This window comes from Lagopus muta, chromosome 1 (assembly GCF_023343835.1).
Source record: "Lagopus muta isolate bLagMut1 chromosome 1, bLagMut1 primary, whole genome shotgun sequence".
In the NCBI taxonomy this organism is placed as follows: Eukaryota; Metazoa; Chordata; class Aves; order Galliformes; family Phasianidae; genus Lagopus; species Lagopus muta.
The window spans coordinates 24,198,579-24,218,346 of record NC_064433.1 but is presented as its reverse complement, the minus strand read 5'-3'; the positions used below and the strand labels follow the sequence as shown (position 1 = coordinate 24,218,346).

The following is a 19,768-nucleotide window of genomic DNA, read 5'->3' as shown; positions in this document are numbered from 1 at the left end:
AGTAATTCAGTACACTCCTATAAAAGCTTTGCTGCTTCAGATACCTTGAAGGTGGACAATTATTGGTTGATTTTCTTTTTCCATCCAGATGCAGTTATTTTCTGTATTTAGACAACTTTGCTAAGTTTTCCTCTTGTGTGTGATAATGTAAACTTTTCCTCTTTGACTGATACAGGACATGCAGTGTCCTAACAGATCTGAAAAAAATAGAGGGACACCAACATCAATTCTTCTGTTTTTATGAACAGTGGTGTATCATCAGTGTTTTTCTTTTCATAATTTCCTTGGAAGCTTTTGAAAAACACAGTCTTCTGCCCATTTTGCCTCTCCAGGATAAGATATATACTAATTTCACAGTGCTTGACCTCCCAGCTCTGTACCTTTTATCAGAGAAATATATACCTGGTAGAAGGTCCGTGTTGTCCACCGGGAGTATTAAGCTGTGTTCAAGACTTACAGAAACGATGTATTGAGTTGACTTAGATAGGTATTGATGATGTAGTGTGGGAAAGTATACGTGACTCAGTTTGCCAAGAGTATCCACTGCACTTTGATTAAGAATATTGATCTCCAAGTGTGGAAAGCATTGGTTGTAGCAATTCTAGCAGCACTAAGACAATGAATTGGGATGCAGGTTTTGCTGATGTGAATAGACCCAGGAACTATCAGTCTGGCTTCTGCATCTGAAGATAGGACTCTGTTCATCTGTAATACTTCTGTGTTGCAGAAGTATTACTAAAAAACTATTTGCCTGGTAAATACCTGTGAAAGCTGCCGTAGCTTTTGTCTTGTTTATGATCCAGTTTTCATTATATTTCCTGGAAATGGAGAAAGTCCTTGGACATCATAGTACTATATGCAAAAACTGATAAGCAAAATGAAAAATGTTGTCTTGCTAATTTATCCACAAGGAGAGTGCTTTGGGGACTTGACAAAGAAAAATAGATATTAGTAGCTATGGTGAAGAAAGCTTTTTTGGAATAGGGTAGGTGGATGACAGGTGAAGGCAAACCATCTCAAAAGGGGTACTGAGAAGCTCTAGCTGACCCGTGTCTTATGGGTATTTATATAAGAAGATTTGAGCCGAGGCTTCCAGCCATTCTTGTAGTTGCGTGGAATGAGGAAGTGAACTCAGGTGTGTGAAGTCCAGCTGGGCACAGGAAGGCCTGAGGGAACAGCCATTGTCAGGTTGGATAAAATCCTCTGCATTAATTAAAGCATATTTGATTATTAGATGTGGCTTCTTTGGGCTGAATGAATTATTGCAACCAAAACAGTTTCCAGTTAATTAAAAGATATGAAAAAATTGAGTTAGAATTGAGTTAGCATGAAATTGATTTATAGATCTGATTGTTTTAACTACTGGCCAAAGAAAATAAGCTTTATCTTGATACCTGATTTCTTTCTCCCTATCTGTGCAGCATAGGACCAGGTTTGTTTATTTGTTTGTCTGTTTTGTCAAGGATGTTTTAGTTTTCAGAATATCAACATTGCAAGAATGATCAAAACACTTTTCCATTTCAAGAAGAAAAAAAAGTCAGAGACTTAGAGTGATACTTTTGTCAGTTTCTCAGTGTTGCTTTCTAGGAAGATGATATTTAATATGACAGTGCTTTCTCTTTCTTCTTGCAGCTTCCATTCTTTTGTCCAGTGATGTTAGCTAATCAAAAATTCAAATATCACTAATTTCCTCCTCTTTTCTTGAAAGTGGGCCCGGGCTTCATAAGGTACAAGCTGCATATAAGAAAGGGAATGCTAAATTCAAGTTTGTGATTCTGTGATAGATGAAACTAATTTTCCCTCTGCCTTGTCTTCCTTCTCTCTGACCTCTTGATACAGTGCTATTTTTTTCTTTCTACTGAGTTCAGCATCTGCTGAAAATACATTACTCTGGTGGGGTCTGAAGCCCAATGCAGCTTCATGCTCAGTCTGGTGTTCCTTGATGGGAATTGGGCTGGGAACATTTACCTCAGGGCAAGGAAGAAGCCAGAGTTGCAGTCCTTGGAGAATGAGCTTTCAGTTGCTGGCAAGCCAGCCAGTTTGCTTCCCACTGTTACTTCAGGCTGGCCACTGCACATTGGGTGAGGAAGCCTTGCCAATCACTGCAGTGGTGGCACAGCAAGATTTTACTCATTTTCCCCTCACATGCAGCTTGCTCAGTAACTCAGGCTCACTACATTTTCTTCAGAAAGGCAGATCGATGGTGGATGTGGATGCGAGTCAAGAGATAAAGTAGATGTTGTCACACCAGGCTGTATTTCTGTAGAAGTGAAAGATGGTCATATTAATGAAATTCATAGGTAATACTAAATTTGGAGGTATTTCAGTCACCAGGAAGAACAGAAAGAATACAGTTTATTCCTACTCACACTGGTGCTAATGGACAAGTTTCACATTCATGTCAGCTGGAGTATGTTCAAGATTAAAACTACAAAATGTTTGAAAGAAAAAAGCAAGGAAATGTATCAGTGGAAACATTAAGGAAGCATTCAAGAAAAATGGCAAGAACAAATTCTGTAAAATGCAGGTAGATAAGACTGTGCAGGGTAGGGGCTAAAGTAGTTGACGTGTTTGCAGAGCTAAACAGGGCAATTGCTGGTACTTAAGGAACTATTCAAAGTTTCAAGAAGAATTGTTCAAAATTAGAGAGCTTGTCATATAAAAGGCAATAGAATTTTTCATGTAAAAAAAAATGACATAATCAATAACCACTAAGGGGATGTCTTTGTCAGTCCCATATTTACTACAAATGCCCATAAGTCATCTTGGTTGGTACCAGCAAGAAGGGAGATACGTTTATCCAAAATACTCCATCAGCCACTGACATTTTTAGTAGTTTAAACTTGATCCACAGAAGGTTTTACATGACCAACATATCTCACTTTCTAAAGTAAATTACAAAAAAAAAAAAAAAAAATCTAACCTGGTGTGCAGCTTCTGCTCTATTCACCTGCACCAGAAATCTAGAGGCTGGAAAGACAAAGAGTGCAGCAGAGTGTTTGTGTATTGCTTGGACTGGCTCACAGTGTCCAGAGGAAAATAATGAAGCTGGTGAGGGGTCTAGAACACAAATCTTATGAGGAGGGCTGAGGGAGCTGGGGTTGTTTAGTCTGAAGAAGAGGAGGCTCAGGGGAGACCTCACTGCTCTCTACAACTGTCTGAAAGGAGATTGTGGTGAGGTGGGTGTCAGCCTCTTCTCCCAGGTAACAGTGATAGGATGAGAGGTAATGACCTCAAGCTGCACCAGGGGAGGTTCAGGTTGGATATTAGGAAATATCTCTTCAAAGAATGGTGAGGTATTGGAACAGACTGTCCATGGAGGAGGTGAAGTCATGATCTCTGAAGATGTTCAAGAAACATGGAGATACGTTTTATTGGGCACGATGGTGATGGGCTGATGGTTGGATTAGATGATTTTAGTGGTCTTTTCCAGCCTTAACAATGTTGTGATTCTGTGATACTCCGGATTCTGCATCTTATTTCCTAGTTGAGTATCCTTGTCACCGAGTGCGGAGGAGCAGGGAGGCCGACCTGCTGTCACTGCTCCATGCCAGGCCCACTTGCAGCCCAGTGCCAAACGCGGGCGGGCCGGGAGAACTGTGGCGGGAGGAGCGGCTGCAGAACGGTGCGGTGCGATGCGGTGCGGACTGCCGGTCCGGGGCCGGCTCCGCTAGGTGGCAGGATGCCGAAGGGCTCCGCTCTACTGTCCCCAAGCCCGCCTAGACTTGGTCCTGCCTCTCCGCATTGTCTGAAGACATGATAAAGTGTAGGCAGTTTCCTGGAGCCCTGCCTGCTCTGGGTTTCTTACTGGTTTTGTCATTAATAAAGGAGAGTCGGGAAGGATCCATGGGAGCTCTTGAGGCACAAAGGAGTCCGGTGCGATGGCAGGGAAAGGGGCACCTCTCTGCTGTCTGCAATCTGTGAGAACTGCTGAGGCAGAGCAATTCCTTATGAAATCACGGTGGGGTGTAGAGAGAAGTGGTGAAATTAAAAATTCCTGCAAAGTTTACAAAGAGAAACAGCAGCTTTAATTGTAATGGAGTTTATAAGAGCACAGAGTAGCATGTTTGCCTGTTTATAGATCTAGCTGAATGGGGAGCAGCTGCACGCTTAGGGAAGCCTTATTACATCTATACTTTTTCAAGTTATAGAAGTGAAAGGAAAACTGAGTTTGTAAATATGACACTAAAGCATTAAATAAAATTATCTGGTGTGCGGCATTAAAGCATAAGTTCTCGTTCCTGCCTCTGGCTGTCTTTGTCTTCTTATAAGCATGCTTTCTACCGTGCTGTCCTTGGCAGCAGGGATCCTGTTTGTACAGCATGCATCCAAAACTATGAAAACAGCCTTACTGTTAAGCCCGGCTCTTCAGACTGAACTCTATAAGGATGTGCTCCAGCTCTCATTCCTTTCGGTTCGGAAATTTGAAAGAGTGCAGCACGCGTGTGCGTGTTTTAAAGCGGATCCGAAGGCTTCTGTGCGCAGTGCCCGCTCTGTCCCGCCGTCGATGGCACGGGCGCAGGTGTGCAGCCGCCTCCCCTCGGCGCCCCGTCCCCGCCGCGCCGCAGGCAGGGCAGGAGGCCCCGGTTGGATGGGCGGCGTCTCCCCGAGGGGCTTCTGCGGCACAGCGGCAGGGCCGGGCAGGAAGAGCTCTGCCCAGGGGAGCCGGGGCGGGGAGCGCGGGCAGCGGGTGCCGGGCGCGGCGGAGGAGGAGGCGGAGGAGGCAGAGCGCGGGCCGGCGCCGCAACCCTCCCGCTTTTGAACCTGGGCAAAGCAGAGGCGGGGAGAGGGGCAGGGGAAGGAGGCAGGCAATGACATCAGAGCGGCCCGAGCGGATAAGGTGGGAGAGCCGCGGGAGTGGAGCAGCCGAGCCGGGCGTGAGCGATTAGCGGCCGCCGCCGTCCGCGCCGCGCAACGCAACGCAGCGCAGTGCCGGGCACCATGCAGAGGTCTCCCTTGGAGAAGGCGAACATCTTCTCCAAACTTTTCTTCAGGTGGGAGCCCCGGCGCGGCGGGACACGTGCGGCGCGGGGCTGCCCTGGGCTCGGCTCCCTTCCCCTGCTCCCCGTTCCCCGCCCTCCCTTCCCCTGCGCTCCCTGCCCTCCCCTCCCGTCCGGCGGCCGGGACGCCGCTCGGCTCTGAACGGCTCCGCGGGGTGCGCGGTGGGAGCCGCGGCCGAACGACGGGATCCTATCTCTTCTCTTGCATGTTGTTGTCGCGGGGCTTTAGCACCGAGCGGTCTCGATCTGTCAGGTGTCGTAAGCCCTCACCTGCCCCGGACAAATTAATTTATGGCATAATTTGAACAACCTTTGGTAAATTACTCAACGAGGCGATCTGTTATTTCATCCTAAACGGTGAGAACACGGGAAGGGCAGGGGGCGGCGGGGAGCGCTCCCGGAGCGAGCGTTCCCCTGTGGCTCCTCGGGCTTCAGCGTTTGCTCGGCGTGCGACCGCAAGACGCGATCTTACTGGAGGGTGTTCCCTGTGAGCCTTGAGAGCCTTCTCTTACTAGTTCTGTCCCTGGCGCCTTTTCTTTCGCACAACAACAAATAAAAAGAGAAGGAGCCAATGCCAACACCGGTGCACAGCGCTCTCTAAGTCGGTATAGAAGCCTGAACGCGCTCTACCTGACATTGTTCGAGGTAACGCTGACAGCTGGAATGAGCAAACAATCCGGCTGGCAGCAGCCCACTTGCCGTCAGTTTTGCCCTTTTCCTAAGGAACTGCTTTCCTCTTTTGTTCCTTGGGGGTCTTTCACACAGCACTGACGGGTGGGAGGAAATGTTAAAAGCGTGAGCACGGGACTGAAATGGGAACACGTGGTATAAAACCATAACATTGGCCGAGTAACCGAGGGCTGTTAGCTCACTTTCTTAAGCTTTTGGGATAGCTTTCCCCTTCAGCAGGTTGCCCTGGGCTTTTCTTCTTCTTCTTCTTCTTCTTCTCCTTCTTCTTTTCGTTTAAAAAAAGTTTCTTGAAGTTCCCTTAGAGAATTGCTGTTTTGCCAGCCTCCCCCACTTTGAGCTCTGTTGTTCATCTTTAACCAGGTGCGATTGCAGGGTAGAACCCCGAACATATGTGGTTTCTGAGGCTTTTCCCTCCAGGCAAAGGTGAGGACCCCAGGGAAGTCTGATACAGATGCTGCAGTGAGTGCAGCTGTACCTGCCTTCAGATGCTTTTAGATCCAGAAAATGTGGATGATGGGAATAACCCCATGTAAGTTAATCCATAGAATAAGCATCAGTTAGTTCTTCCCTCAAGTATTAAGATACAAATCTGTGGGAGAGAAGGCTACATAATGACTTCAGTGCTCATGGAGCCGCTTGTTGTATTTCATTTTATTTCTTTGTAAAGGTTTTGTCAGGGTTCTCCGCTAGAACCTGGGAAGGCATCTAGGAAAGATTCCAATGTGATAAAGTAAATGTATTTCTGATTCTGACCTTAGTTAATGTTTCCATGGCTGAAACCAGATGCAGCTCGTGCTCAGGAAGTGCATAATTAACCATTCTGGGATCCGATCTGATGTCTTTTAAAATCTGAGTCTTCAAGTCGATTAAATGCCGTTTGAATCTTACGTCTCACGGAGGAGATGTGGTACTGCACCAACTATCTTACTGTAAACGAAGTGATAATAACTAATATATAAAAGGGATAATTGTCATCAACATCGACTACACCAGATAAACTTATTTACAAAACTTTGCAATAACTATATGTCACAGAAATATGTGGAAGTACATATTCAGTTCACTGGGTGAGAACAGCTAAAAGTGTAACAGTGTAAAGAGTCATACGTTCTGAATGATGTGTGTCTATTAATTACAAAGTGTTCTGCTTACTTGCATTTTGACAAGTACACTGCAAATGCCTTTGTTTCTTATGAACATTACTTGAAAGATTTGAAAAAATCACATAAGCAAAAACCAAAAGGTAAGAAAAAGTATGGCAGCCAAACTGGCAGAAAGAATGTCTTTCTTTTAAAAATAATTAAAGAAATCATTGTGTCTTTTAAAGTCACGCATTATTTATAGCTATGGCACACATTAGTTTGGTTCAAAATGCTTCAGTCCTCAAGGACTCCAGCAGTTCTTGTCTCATCAGGGGTAGATCCATATCAATACTAAACACTATTAAAAGGTAAACTATCACAGAGCAAAAGTGCAACAAGGTGTAATAATTTCATACTGCTTGGAAGTATATTTTCTGTAATGAGCTTTACAAAGTCAGAGCATTTGCTACATATCAATATCAACTGTTTCCAGTCCACTCAACTGGAAACACCCACAATGCAGTGATTAATGTGTTAGATTGGAACAAGGCTTTCTAGGATGTCAGAATATTTTATCAGCATTTTAACTGAATGTACACACATCAATGGTTTATTAAATTGACGCTATTCAGTAAAGAACTTCAAGGCATGCCTGCACTTTAATATGTGCTTTAGTTCCATGAAAGAGTGAGACAGAACCCAAAGGGCATTGTATCTGGAAGAAGTAGTCAATTATTTCTTTGGTGTGTATGGAGAAAGATGGCTTTTTCCAATAATGGAACAATATTTTTTTTCAAATGCAACATAGATGATGAATGCTTTAGTGAAGTAACTTCTCTGGTCAGTTCTCATGGAGTTACTTGAGAAGTACCAAGCTGGTTATAATGCAGTTGAGTTGAAGGTTACAAAAGTGTGTAAGTATTATTCTGAAGCTCTTGTGGATAAATATAATGTTTTTAAATATTTATTTAATATTCATGAGGTTTTATCAACTTCTTGATACTGACATCTATAAACATGTTGACAAGTTTTTATTGCTCCAACACATATCCTGTATCTGCAGCAGAGGGATAGGGCTGAAGGTGGTGATGTTAGAATGGAGGGACTTGCTCTTAAGAGGATAACTGGAACATTTCAGTGTTGTTTGTAGTTGGTTTATTTCTTTTTTCTTCTTGTTATGCCAACAAGTGAGAAGCTATTATGCGTGTACAAGGAGTAATAACTTAGGGAAATGTTGCCACTTTGTTGGACTTTCAAGAGTTTGTGGGCTGAAAGGGCAACAAAAGAGAATTGCTTAGGGTGACAATGATAGAAAAGTATTTAGGCACAACAATCAACTTCATCCTAAAATTTGAATGGTTTCTGCTTTAGAAAGTGAGTTTTGATGGTTCAGTAATGAAGTGTAACGCAAGTGGTTTGAGATCTTCCATCAGTATGACACAGAACACTGGATATTGGCTGCTCAAGGTTTCAGGGTTTCCTTTTGATTACTTTTCCATATTACATGTTTGGAGTTTATTTATGTCTTTTATTGGAAACCACTGGGAAGACATTTATGTGTGCACTGGCAACTTCTTGTCTTCTTGTCTTGTCTAAAGCAAACAGAGTTTTCTACAGAAGCATGCAGATGGTGATATGCCTCTGTGCATATTCCTTGTGAAGCTTCCTTCACGTGTTTGTAACAAAGCTGTGTGTGTTATAGGATTTTGCAGGGTCAAGGCCATACCTTTGGTAGCAAACAAGGCAGAGTACTTTGCTGCCACTTGTTTTTTATTGTAGATAAACGGAGGTCAGGAAGAATCATTATGGTTTAATGAACGCAGGTATAATTAATTTATAGGTGGGTATAGGCATCACAGGGTTATCACTGGATTTTCAGAACTTTGGGGCAACGTGTTTTTTTTTTTCCCAAGTTCAAAAGTTCAAAGAGGCAGTCATTACGCTCTCATGCAACTCTCTAGGCATACACTTTAGATTTCTACATGCCATATATGACAACTGTCTTGTCTGGACTGAATAGTTCAGTGCCTGTTTCCCTGTTAAATCCAGATAAGCCATTCAAATGAAGCCATCTTCATGCTCTCTTCTCATGAGCTCAGCCCAGCAACCCTACTCTAGATGCTTTTTCTTCCCAAACCATAGAAGGATTGACCTGCGACCTGTTCATATGGTTAGCTGTCCAGTGATTCCTAGAACCAAGAACAGTGGTATGATGAGAATATATGCTGAATTCCTTCTTCCACTGTATGTATGCTAAGAGGGATAGAAGATAGAATTGCATGCTATGTATCCTTCCCTCTTTTGTTTTCTGGGAGGTAGGACTAGTTACCAGTGTATGGACAGTGTCTGTCCAAACTCTTCAAGTTGCTTTAGTTTTCTCCCTGGCTCAGTTAAAGCATTGTGGCTCTTGTGGGTAAGAAATTTATTTGCTTGTAAGTCCTGATTCCTCTTCTAAGGGCACTCCTTATGAAGCTGAAGTCTGTTGGAAGCCTTCAGGGTGGGTAACAGCATCCAGGACTGAAGTTTTGAAAGTTGTTGACTCATGAGCTATAGTCATGATTATTCTTTGTTTTCAGCTTGATTCATTGTTAATACTTTATTTTACTTTATTCTATTTTATTTATTATTTTCTTCAATGGCATGCTTTCAAGTGTAGCATTTGGTGGTGCCTTTACCAAAATAGTTTCTGGTTAAAGAAGGCATTCTCATGAGAATTAGTTTGAATTCTTTCGCATAAAGAACTAAGGCTAGGCCACGTGTGTGCAACCTGTTAGTTTCATGTTTTTGTTGTCTTCTTTTTTTATACATTAATAAGTAATACAAAAATTATTAAAGAATTGTTGTTAGTATGTATTAACTATGTCATATATTTTATATGTGAACCAAGACTATTTGTCTTCACTCCATGTGGTCCAGGCCACGCTGGTTGTTTGGACACCTATAGGCTAGACCTACTGCAGTAAGTATTCTTTCCAGTGAGACTGGTATATAAATAGTGGCTTAAAAATGGAACCTGGTCTATCCTTGAGTCAGGTACTTTAGCATTGTGTTTAGAAAAAAAAAGAAGGTACTTAAGTTTTTGATTTCTGAATAGAGATGAATTTATGTACTTATTTTCCTGGAAAATTGTGGGGTTTTTTATGCATGTTTGTCCTCAAAACTTACCCTGAAACTGTCTTGAGTTCCCAAATTCATGGCAGTGGATTTTGCTCTGGAGGGCAAGTATCTTACATCCAGCAAACATTTGGAACATGTCCTATAAATGCATAAATTTAGCATCTTGGCCATTTCTTTTCTGAGAGCCTGTGTGAATCGTCAGCTAGGGGCAGATAAATTGAATTGCTCAGTATGATGTTTCAGTTGCTGTGACAGCTTGCTTAGGCATGTGTGCAAGGCAGATTTCTTAGTCTGCATTCCTAAGGCCCTTTGTGGATTTAGTCCTGAGGACCTGACTTTTGGTAATCCCAGGTAATTCCAAATCCTATCTGCTAAAGAATATCAGGCACAGATGTAGCTGCTACACATGTGTAGGTCACTCCAAAAGTAATGCCTCCTATTTATTTCCATGGAAATTACAAGTTATACAAAGAGGATAATAACACCATTACACCATTTGATACAGCAAACTCCCAGCTACAAAACACTATTTTTCAGCATAGTCACCATTATTAGTTATGCATTTTCACCAGCATTGATCAAGAAAGAGCCTTTATGCCACGCTCATAGCAATCTGCACTAGTGGAGGGGACCCACTGTCTCTGTTGCCACTTCTGAAATGCACCACCCACTACCTCAGTGTGCTGACATCCACTATTTGGTCTCCAGAAATGTTCAGCAAATATCAGTGAATGTCAGTGGATGCAATTGTTTCCTCATGGGGGAATTCAGTGATACACCTCTGTCTCATATGCCCTTCTATGTCAGATGCCATTCTGTCAGACTGCTTCTCTGCTACCATCTGTCACACAGCAACAAAATGTAATGGGATGTTGTTGGGAAGGCTGTTTAGCTTTCTGCTCTACTGCTGTACCACCAACATCTGCCTCTGAGTTATAACATAATAACATAGGAGGCATTACTTTCAGAGCAGCCTTCTTTGTTATGATTCTGCAGTGCTGATCAATTGTCTATAGCCACAGATGTTCCTTACTTCAGACCTCTACGAAACAGTGAGCTTTCAGGACTTCTGAAGGTCAGCCCCAAAGGTTCACCATGCCTGCAAGTTTGGAGGCTCTTTAGGAAGTCTGAGTATAAAAGGTGAAAAGAATTAGAGAATGAATGCTGACTCTCCTAGTATCTGAAGTATCACATTATGCCTTCTAAATTAAGTAAGAAAGGGCGAGCCTGTGTTGTATGAGCAAGAACTTCTGGGCTGTGTTTATGTTTCACTAAGTCTCGTGCAAACAAAAGGATCCCCATGAGCATTTTCACATCCAGCTTGGGGCTAAACCAAAACTGTGTCAGGAAGCTTCCAAAATTAGGAGAAATTAAATAGACTTTTAAGATAATTTTGGGAATAGTTTTTTTTTTTTTCTTTGAAACCAGAACCTTACTGCTGTTCAGATATGGGCAAGCATCCCTTCCTTTGGGGTTGCTCCTAGAAGGCAGTACTCGGGTGATCTCTGCAGAACTGGCACCTTGAATCTGGGGGCAAGGTTGTGCCTTAGGAGAAAATCCCAGATGACAGATGGCAAAGGTACTTGGTTTCAGGTATTTTCTCATGCTGTGTTTTAATGTTGTTACTTACCTTTTTATGAACTTGTTTCAACTTTCAAAATAAAGAATGTGAGCCTATATAGTATTGGAGCCAATCTGATCTTTCATATTTACTTCTTTCAACTTAACACAGTTTAAGGTTAATCTTTGAAATCTGTGATGCTTTTATTTCTCTGGAGGTAATGAATACAAAACAAAACAAAAACCAATATAACATCAGTGTTGCTTTGCTCAGAGCCCAAGATTTTAGAAATTGGAAGATGGGAGGCATTTTCTTGTTAACTTTCAGGAGTCAGACTGATGACCAGCAGTATCAAATACCAGGATGCAGAGAAGATGACAAAAAGCAAGCAGCCCTGTGCATTAATTACTTATTGTTATAGTGGCAGTTTACCTTTTGATTCTTAGTATTTATATTAAGTAGATAATTTCCTCCCATTTCCTTGCTCAAACTGCCACAGATCTGTTCAGTTTGTGAAGATATTTACCTCTGATAAGATCCCAGTTGCTGCCACTGGAACAAATGACACATTTGAGAAGAGTTGCAGCATGTTATGTGCAGCTGTGCATTAATTTGTTATGAAATATATCTGCAAATGCATGGCTAAGATAGTGGAGTACTATACTGAGTGAAGGTAGTTGGTGTCACATCTGTGATCATCTTCAAGTTCAGCTCAGCAACAGTTTTGCTGATACAAACTCTCTTGTGCCCATTTTAAGTGTCTTTAAAGAGCAGGAAAAAACTGTTTGTCTTCTGCTGTGGCACATATAACAGAGAAAGAATAAAGATGAAATATTCTCTTCTAGCCTGTCTTACTGTACATACATGTTGCATATCCATTTAGAACCCATCATTACTACTGTCGTATTTGATAGTTCTTTTACTAAAAATAGCTCTTATAGTAGTTCTGCAAGCTGAAATACTTTGGCCCCTTACTGAATGTAAGGAAATATATTGCATTTCTGCAAGAAGTCTGAGTATTTAAAAAAAAAAGAAAAAAAGTGGAAACGAGTACTATCTGTATGTAGCTTTTTTACCTTCTTCATCTTCTTTTGAAGCTCTTCAACAATTAGATGTCAATATTATTCTCAGAACATTGCATTTGTTTCTTTTTTAAAAGAAAAAGTGCTGAAGGTGTTATATATACTCTGAAAGCTATTCCAGCAGGGTACCTATTGTTTGAAGCAAAAGCAGCCAACCTCAGCCCCACTGCACTGAGAGCAACCAGGCCCTGGGGGTTAGGCTGTGGTGCCTGGCAGCTGTGAGGCTGTGCCACCCATTAGTGAGGGCCATGCAGAGCTAGAACCACTTTGCTTGGCTTAATTGCAGGAAGCTCTCAGAAGAGGTTTGGTGGTGCAAATGCATTTCAGGCATGGCAGAACTGCCACCTCCAGTATCACATAAGCTACAATTTGCAGTTTGTTCTGCTGCTGCAGCAATGGGCATCTACTGGGAGAGGACTGGAGTGTGAGGCTCTCATGGCATCTGGTCTAGTTTGAATTTTGAGGAGTACCTGAGGTCTGTGTGGTACCTTGATCTTTTCCTACTGTCAGTGGGAACTAGTGGCCCTAAAAACACACTGTAAAACTTGGGCTCCAAAGCATCCATATCATGGATTGATTTTTTTTCCCCCTGAAACTGTTAAAAGAAGGGATAAGATAGAGGCACTGTCATTGCTTCATCTTCACCAAGGTTTGGGCTCTTTCCCTTAGGAGCTACAGGCACTATTTCCAGTTGTGTAATACCTCAGGAGGGAAAGAAGTGCAGCCATGTCTGCCTCTGTGCAGCTCAGTAGATATATCACTGTGTTGTGCCTCCCCAGGCATCTGCTCTGCTGGGCAGGCCTCGGCAGCATGGACTGGCCATCCTGGAGCAGCGGTACGTCAGGGTTAGAGAGGGTCTGCTGTCCCTGGGGAGCTCCTGTGCCTGGGGGGAAGATCTGGATGGTTGGCTTAGCAACACAGAGGCTCTTTCTGTCTTTGGTGACACGCAAAGCAGCCTAAAGGGAGAGTCAAATCCTATTGACTAGTCAACAGTGTGTATTAATTCTCTCTGGGAAGCCAAAGACATCTGTCCTTCCTGTACAGTTTGTTTGAGTGAAGTGAGACTGCTAGAGAAATAAATAGCTGTAAAAAGAGATCTATGATATACTTCTAAGGTGTATGGTAAAGAGATGGTCATTAGTAATATAACTAAAGAGAGGTGTATGGTAAAGAGATGGTCGTTAGAAATATAACTAAAGAGAAGTTCAAACATTGTGTGTATGATATTTATGTATCAAATGCGTAAGGTATTTTTTTGCTACCAGGCAATTGATATGGAGGAACTTGTTTTTCTTTCTTTCTTCTTTCCTACTGTACACCCTTGAAACTTGTCCCCTGCTGGGTTTTGTGTGTGTGTACCCATAATAACATTCCTAGTAAGTGGCAAAACTCTGACAGCACTACAGGTTTCTCTGTGAAAGAGTTCATTAAATGCCAGCCAGTAATCCGATGGCATTTGCTAACATAATGCTGTAAAGCCAATCTGTCTCCCTTCCTTCTTGCTTTCTTGCTTTCTTCCTTTCAAAAGAAATTTTGCATTCTCGAAAAACCTTGGAATTAATGCTGGCAAATAATTTCTATTAAGCCTAAAAATAGAAGAGGCATATTGACAAACTCTGATTCGGCTGTTTTAGCTAATACAATGAAACATGGATAACTACAGATGACATCGCTGGTTAAAATAAATGTGCAACCATTTTACCTTTCAAAACTTTGCTAGAAATCCAGAGCATAATGGTAAACTGGATGCTATTTGAATCTGCAAAAAATGTGTTTGTAGAAGATATTCGTGTATGTTCTTTTTCATTAAATATATACAGTCTGATGTGGTTCTTGACACAACCAGACAAATACCACACAACAGCTAGATCCTTCCAGTACCACCACTCAGACCTGAAGCACATGGCTTGGCTCACAGGTCGGTTCAAGTGGGACGTCTCAGTAGGACCAGGTCAGGTGGGAGGTGAACACTGATGTGCAAACCTTGCCAAAGACTGTGGTAGAAACCTGACTGCAGAGCGGAATATCCCTGGAGGGAGACAGTACCACTCCTTCAGCTGCTTAGAGGAATTTGTTTGCTGTAGATACAGCTGCTCTGATGAGTAGACTTACGAGGACAAGGACTGCACTAGGTTTGATTCAGACTTGTTGACTTTGGAGAAGAGGGTGACTTCGGGGCGTATGATTTAGATTGCACTGATAAGCAGAGCCAGTAAAACATCAAGAAGAACAAGAGACGTCCTTAGGAGTACAATAGGCTTGCTAAATATGCCACCACCCTCAAATGATAGTACAGCCACTCTGCTTACTAATTGCAGTCACATTTTGTTACTTCAAGCAATGGAAAAATGCCAAAGGTAGATGATAATCAAAAGTATAAACAAAATAAATGTGTGGAGAAAAGCAGGGCAATGGAAAATGTTTTCCCAAAATCTGCAAGGTTGGGAAATGTAAAGCATTTCTTTTTTGTCAAGACAAGTTGGGAATCACTTATTGCAGTCTCAAAGTATTATTGAGGAGGTCAGCAAGGATATTCCTTTACTACTGTGTTGAGAATTAAAAAGATTGCTTTGGAAGTATTGCATTAGCTGCAGTACTGGTTTAGAGTGTCATAACTCATCTGTTTTGTGATTACTGAAATATCTGCATATACAGAGTTTCTGATGAAGACAGTCAATGAGAGTGCTGTGCTTGAGGAGATTAGCCATTCCTGCACCTGGTGTGCACAAAGTCCATAGCAGCTGGTCCTTTCTGCTGACTTGTACTTGATTTATCACATGCAGTAGCCACCAAAGACTTTCATATAACAGTGTTATTTTGAATTCAGAAGTGCTTTTTCTGATCCATCTTCTTATGTCCCTGCAAATATTGGCCCCTATTTCCAGCAGCAGTGAAGCTTATGGATCCTTTACCAATGACTACAAAGTAGATTCTCACAGCTTGCTTTGCTACAGCATACTGTGAATTGCGTGGTACTTGTCAGATAAAGTGATGTCAAAGACAGAATTGAGCCCAAATGATTTATGTGAAACCACAATATGATTACAGAAAGGAAGGATAATTTTCCAGTTTCTTGAGACATACTCCCTTTGCAGTGAATGTAATATAGCTTTTCACTTGGGAAATACCTTTGCATTATACTGGATTACGAGGATTATAGACTTGTGTCTCATAATCTTAATAACTTTGTTAAATGAACATTAGTATGGACATGGTAGATATTTGCAAATACAGAACAAAGGTCTCAGTGCCCTGCTTGTTGTCTGACTAAATGGGAAGACTGGGGCATAATCATACCCCCAAACTAATTAAATGCAACAATTATGCAATTATTCTTTTAATTTTGGGTTTGTCACTATAGTTTAATAAATACGATGTAAAGCTGCATTGTATTATATCATATTGTGTGTACATACATGTGTACAAATATGTATAATTTGGGTGCGTTGGACAAAATAATCACACAGAACAGCGCAGTTCTACCATTAATCCCAGAAACTAGTCATCATTATTTTATTTTTTTCTTTAGATGGACAAAACCAATTTTGAGAAAGGGCTACAGACAACGACTGGAACTGTCAGATATTTATCAAATTCCTTCTGCAGACTCTGCTGACAATCTTTCTGAGAAACTAGAAAGGTATGAAAAGTTTCTGGGATACCTTTGTTTCAAGGATCACATTTTGGTATTCTTTTTCAGTGGGGTGTAACTCCGAAATTGTGCTGCATCTGGAACTATTCCATATAAACACAAGGGCTTCAATCCAGTCTCTCTCCCGCAATGTGTGGTGCAGGTTTTTGCTGGTATTTGGGGCAGCTCCCATCTGCATGATTACAACAATGCTGCTAAACTGAAGTGCAGGGTGACGTACATATTCAAAACTGGTGGAAAGTATTGATAGCATAGGTATACTTAATTTGTTTTCATACTTATAAATGGAATATTCTGGTTATTAAATATTCTCTTGAAAAATGAAGGAAAGTGTTAGCTGATTAAGTTCTCAGGAGTGCTTAAATCTGTGGGCTGAGTTTTGATTAAACATATGCTTTTAATATATAGCACTTCTTCTGATTGATGATCAATTATTAAATAAAAAATTAATGCTCTGCAGTAGAAAACTCACATTTTTTACGCTTTGCTGGTATTTTCTTTTTGCAGATTGGAAGAGCTCCAAAGCATTTATTTGCCTATTATTTGTGTGTTGGTCTTAAGTACACCAGGTTTCTTTAAAACATACAGTGTGACCTTTTCATGAATTAATTCCCTGCAGAGTGATGTATGGCTGTGTATTTAGAACTGCCAAATATGTGGCTGAACTACATTTGAACTTTTATTGATCTATCAAGTCAATGAAGATCGGGTCTTTGGGGTCTTTGAAAAGCTTTGTTTCTTTAGTCACCTAGGCTAAATCTCCTTGGATATTCTTGAGCAAATTGAAGTATGTCAGAGCCATAGACCCGTGTATTTGCTCACACTACTTAATGGCCTTGTTTTTCGGTTCCTTTTCAGAGAGTGGGACAGAGAGCTGGCAACTTCAAAGAAAAAACCCAAACTTATTAATGCTCTTCGACGATGCTTCTTCTGGAAATTTATGTTCTATGGAGTATTATTATATTTAGGGGTAAGATTTATTCTTATTTCTTGTGAACTTTTAGTGTTCTGTAAAAGGATGTAGGTCATAAAGATTGCTAAATTAATACAGAATCTTGTGAATAACTACAAGTTTTTCTTTGTCGATTGCTTAGAAAGATAATAAATCTGGAGAGATAAGCAGGGACCTTCTTAAGTAATTTATTTTCTGACCATGTGTTGATATCTTTAAAGCATACCTATTGCTAAGTGTAAGCATATGTTTTCTCAAGTAAAGATAGGGAACTGATAAATTAAAGTAATTATTTTCTCATGTAAAAATTTTTAAGACATTTCCCAGTGAATTTTCAGGAGAAAATTTCATGTACACTCACAAAAAAGGACAGTGAAATCTAACACGATTTTGGTCAGTATTACCAAAGGGATTAATAAAGTTGTCATTATTAGTGGCAACAATTCTGCATAAATAAACATGTAAAATATGCGTGGAGTTTGATGCTTCAAAGTATATGAAGAGGAGCTTGATGTTAAAATCTAAACTGTTTGTGTTTATCAGTTTTGCCATGTTGTGATTATCCTGACTTATGAAATTCCATCTGCTTGAAAACTCTGCCACTGGAGTTATGATCTGTGAAAAGAAATCATTGGTAGTGGTGTCTTACTAGATATGCTGCATATCCAGTCTGTAAATTTGAAAACTACTGTTAACCAATATGTGCATTAAATATGTGTGTAATTTTCAATTTTCTGTGATTTAATAGTGATATATCTGCTTCTGTGTTCAAAATACTGTCATATCAGAAACTGTAGATGTAATAGCCTGGATAGTTCCAACTGTACTCATGTAGTACTCATGATGTACTCATGTAGTCAGTATTCTCAATTTTAGATAGACCTCTAGGCCAGAGTTTTATTTTGGATAGGTTGATACAGAAAGGAATTAATTCTATCTCATTAGTGTTGAGTGTGATATAATTTAGCTGTATTTTCTAGGAGAAATGTGAACTGGACAAAAGAAGAGGGGAAGGGTAATTTGTGGGAAGTAATGTATAAATTTATCTGAAGTTCATATTGCTTCCTATGAAACAGCTCTCTTCTACATTTTTATGAGGTATTCCAGTGAACTACTTGAAGAGAATAATTAAGTTACAGAAATGCAAGTCTTTGTAAGTCTTTGTTCCCATTAGAATGAAGTGTAGTATGGAAAATGTCATGCTTCCTCTTAAACTGCTAATGATTTGTCTGTAGAAGGGAAATTGCAGGCCAGCTAGATCTTTTCATGAGCTGATAAAAAAAGATCAGAAACTGCTCTATAGCAGCCATTCCAGATGTATGCTAAGGTAAGTGAGATCACAGTGATACTTCAAGTTTTAATGAATTTATATAAAGAAAAACTTGAAAAATAAATAAGAATAATCTGAAAATTAAAACTTTACTGCATGAAAACTTTTAGCATTAAAAGAAAACCTTTTATAGGTGAAAAATAGTAATTTATCATGCAGTGCTTCTCATTGAAGGCTATTTTTCAGATTAAGTGTTAGATTACTACTATGAGTGCTGTTAGTCTTATGATAGAGCAGCTCTTTTGCAGTAAACTTCCTTGGAGTTCCTCCTGTTTACATGGCTATATGAAAGACAAATAAATTATAAAGTAAGTTTGTTTAGGATCCTATGTTGAAAATCCTGTCAATCCTAAGAATATCAGGTTGGATTGGTAATGATTTCTGTGTAGATCACCATTAATTTGGTTTGGATAATCAATAACTGCCTAAAATTGTACTTCAGATCGGATTTTTTCCTAAAAATTAAGGGAAAAAATGACTGCTTCTTTTTCTTATAATAACATATCTACCTAAAGGAAATATAGTATTTAAAATACCTTTCTGCAACACTGGTTTATACACTACTGAGTATCAGTAATAGAATCACAAAGTTAAAAAGTAACATTGTCTAAAAAAAAAAGGAATAAATACTCTGAAGAAAATGGATTCTTTTTCCATTAAAATGCAACTTTCCCTTCCTTTCTAGTCTATTAAAAAATAGGATTTACTTTGCTATATCTTGGTACTTCACAGGTATAAAAAAGGCCTTAATTTGCTGTAAGCACGTTGATTGCCTCTTAGGGGTAGCTCTCACAGAACAATTCTGTAATTTCTCATCACAAAGGTTTGATTTTAAAAATAAAACCTAGCATGAAAATGCTCTCTGCATTTTATCTTTTTTGCTTCTTTCTTCTGAATAATTACACTCACACTTATAAGTACACAGTTTCTGATTAAAAGTAAGGTAATCAAGATGGTTGCTTAGTTGAGGTGAGATATGGAAGAGTTATCTCCAACCCAACTTTTCCCTAGTTTAAGTCTCTCCAACTTGCTAGCTCTTGTCATTGATGGAGACCCTTACATATCTCCTAACTGATGCTCACCTCAGTGTGAAGCTGCTGCTGCTGAAGATTTGGTTTGGTGAGACATGGTGAGACATGCGTACCTTCTCCATGTACAGGGACCTCACAGCAAGGAAAGAGAGACAAGGTTGCCACCGTGCTCATTCTGGAGGCCTTTTCTGTCAAATCCTGGTCCTCCTTCTGGCAGTTCAACTGTTGTACAGGGCTGCTGGGAGCCAATGTGGCTCTAGTTGAATTTGAT

The 19,768-nt window shown here is 40.5% G+C and overlaps 1 protein-coding gene across 2 annotated transcripts in view; it reads left to right on the top strand.

Annotated features, from left to right (window-relative positions):
• CFTR (CF transmembrane conductance regulator) overlaps positions 1–19,768 on the top strand; it is a 100,916-nt gene that overhangs the window by 14,345 nt on the left and 66,803 nt on the right. The window contains exons 1-3 of one of the 2 annotated variants that reach the window (XM_048946688.1): positions 4,861–4,994; positions 16,062–16,172; positions 17,043–17,154. In XM_048946688.1, the coding sequence (XP_048802645.1) occupies positions 4,942–4,994; positions 16,062–16,172; positions 17,043–17,154 (276 nt within the window). In that variant the 5' untranslated portion in view covers positions 4,861–4,941. Of the gene's footprint in view, positions 1–4,860; positions 4,995–16,061; positions 16,173–17,042; positions 17,155–19,768 lie in introns of those variants that run through there. The other variant, XM_048946695.1, reaches the window with a different exon arrangement.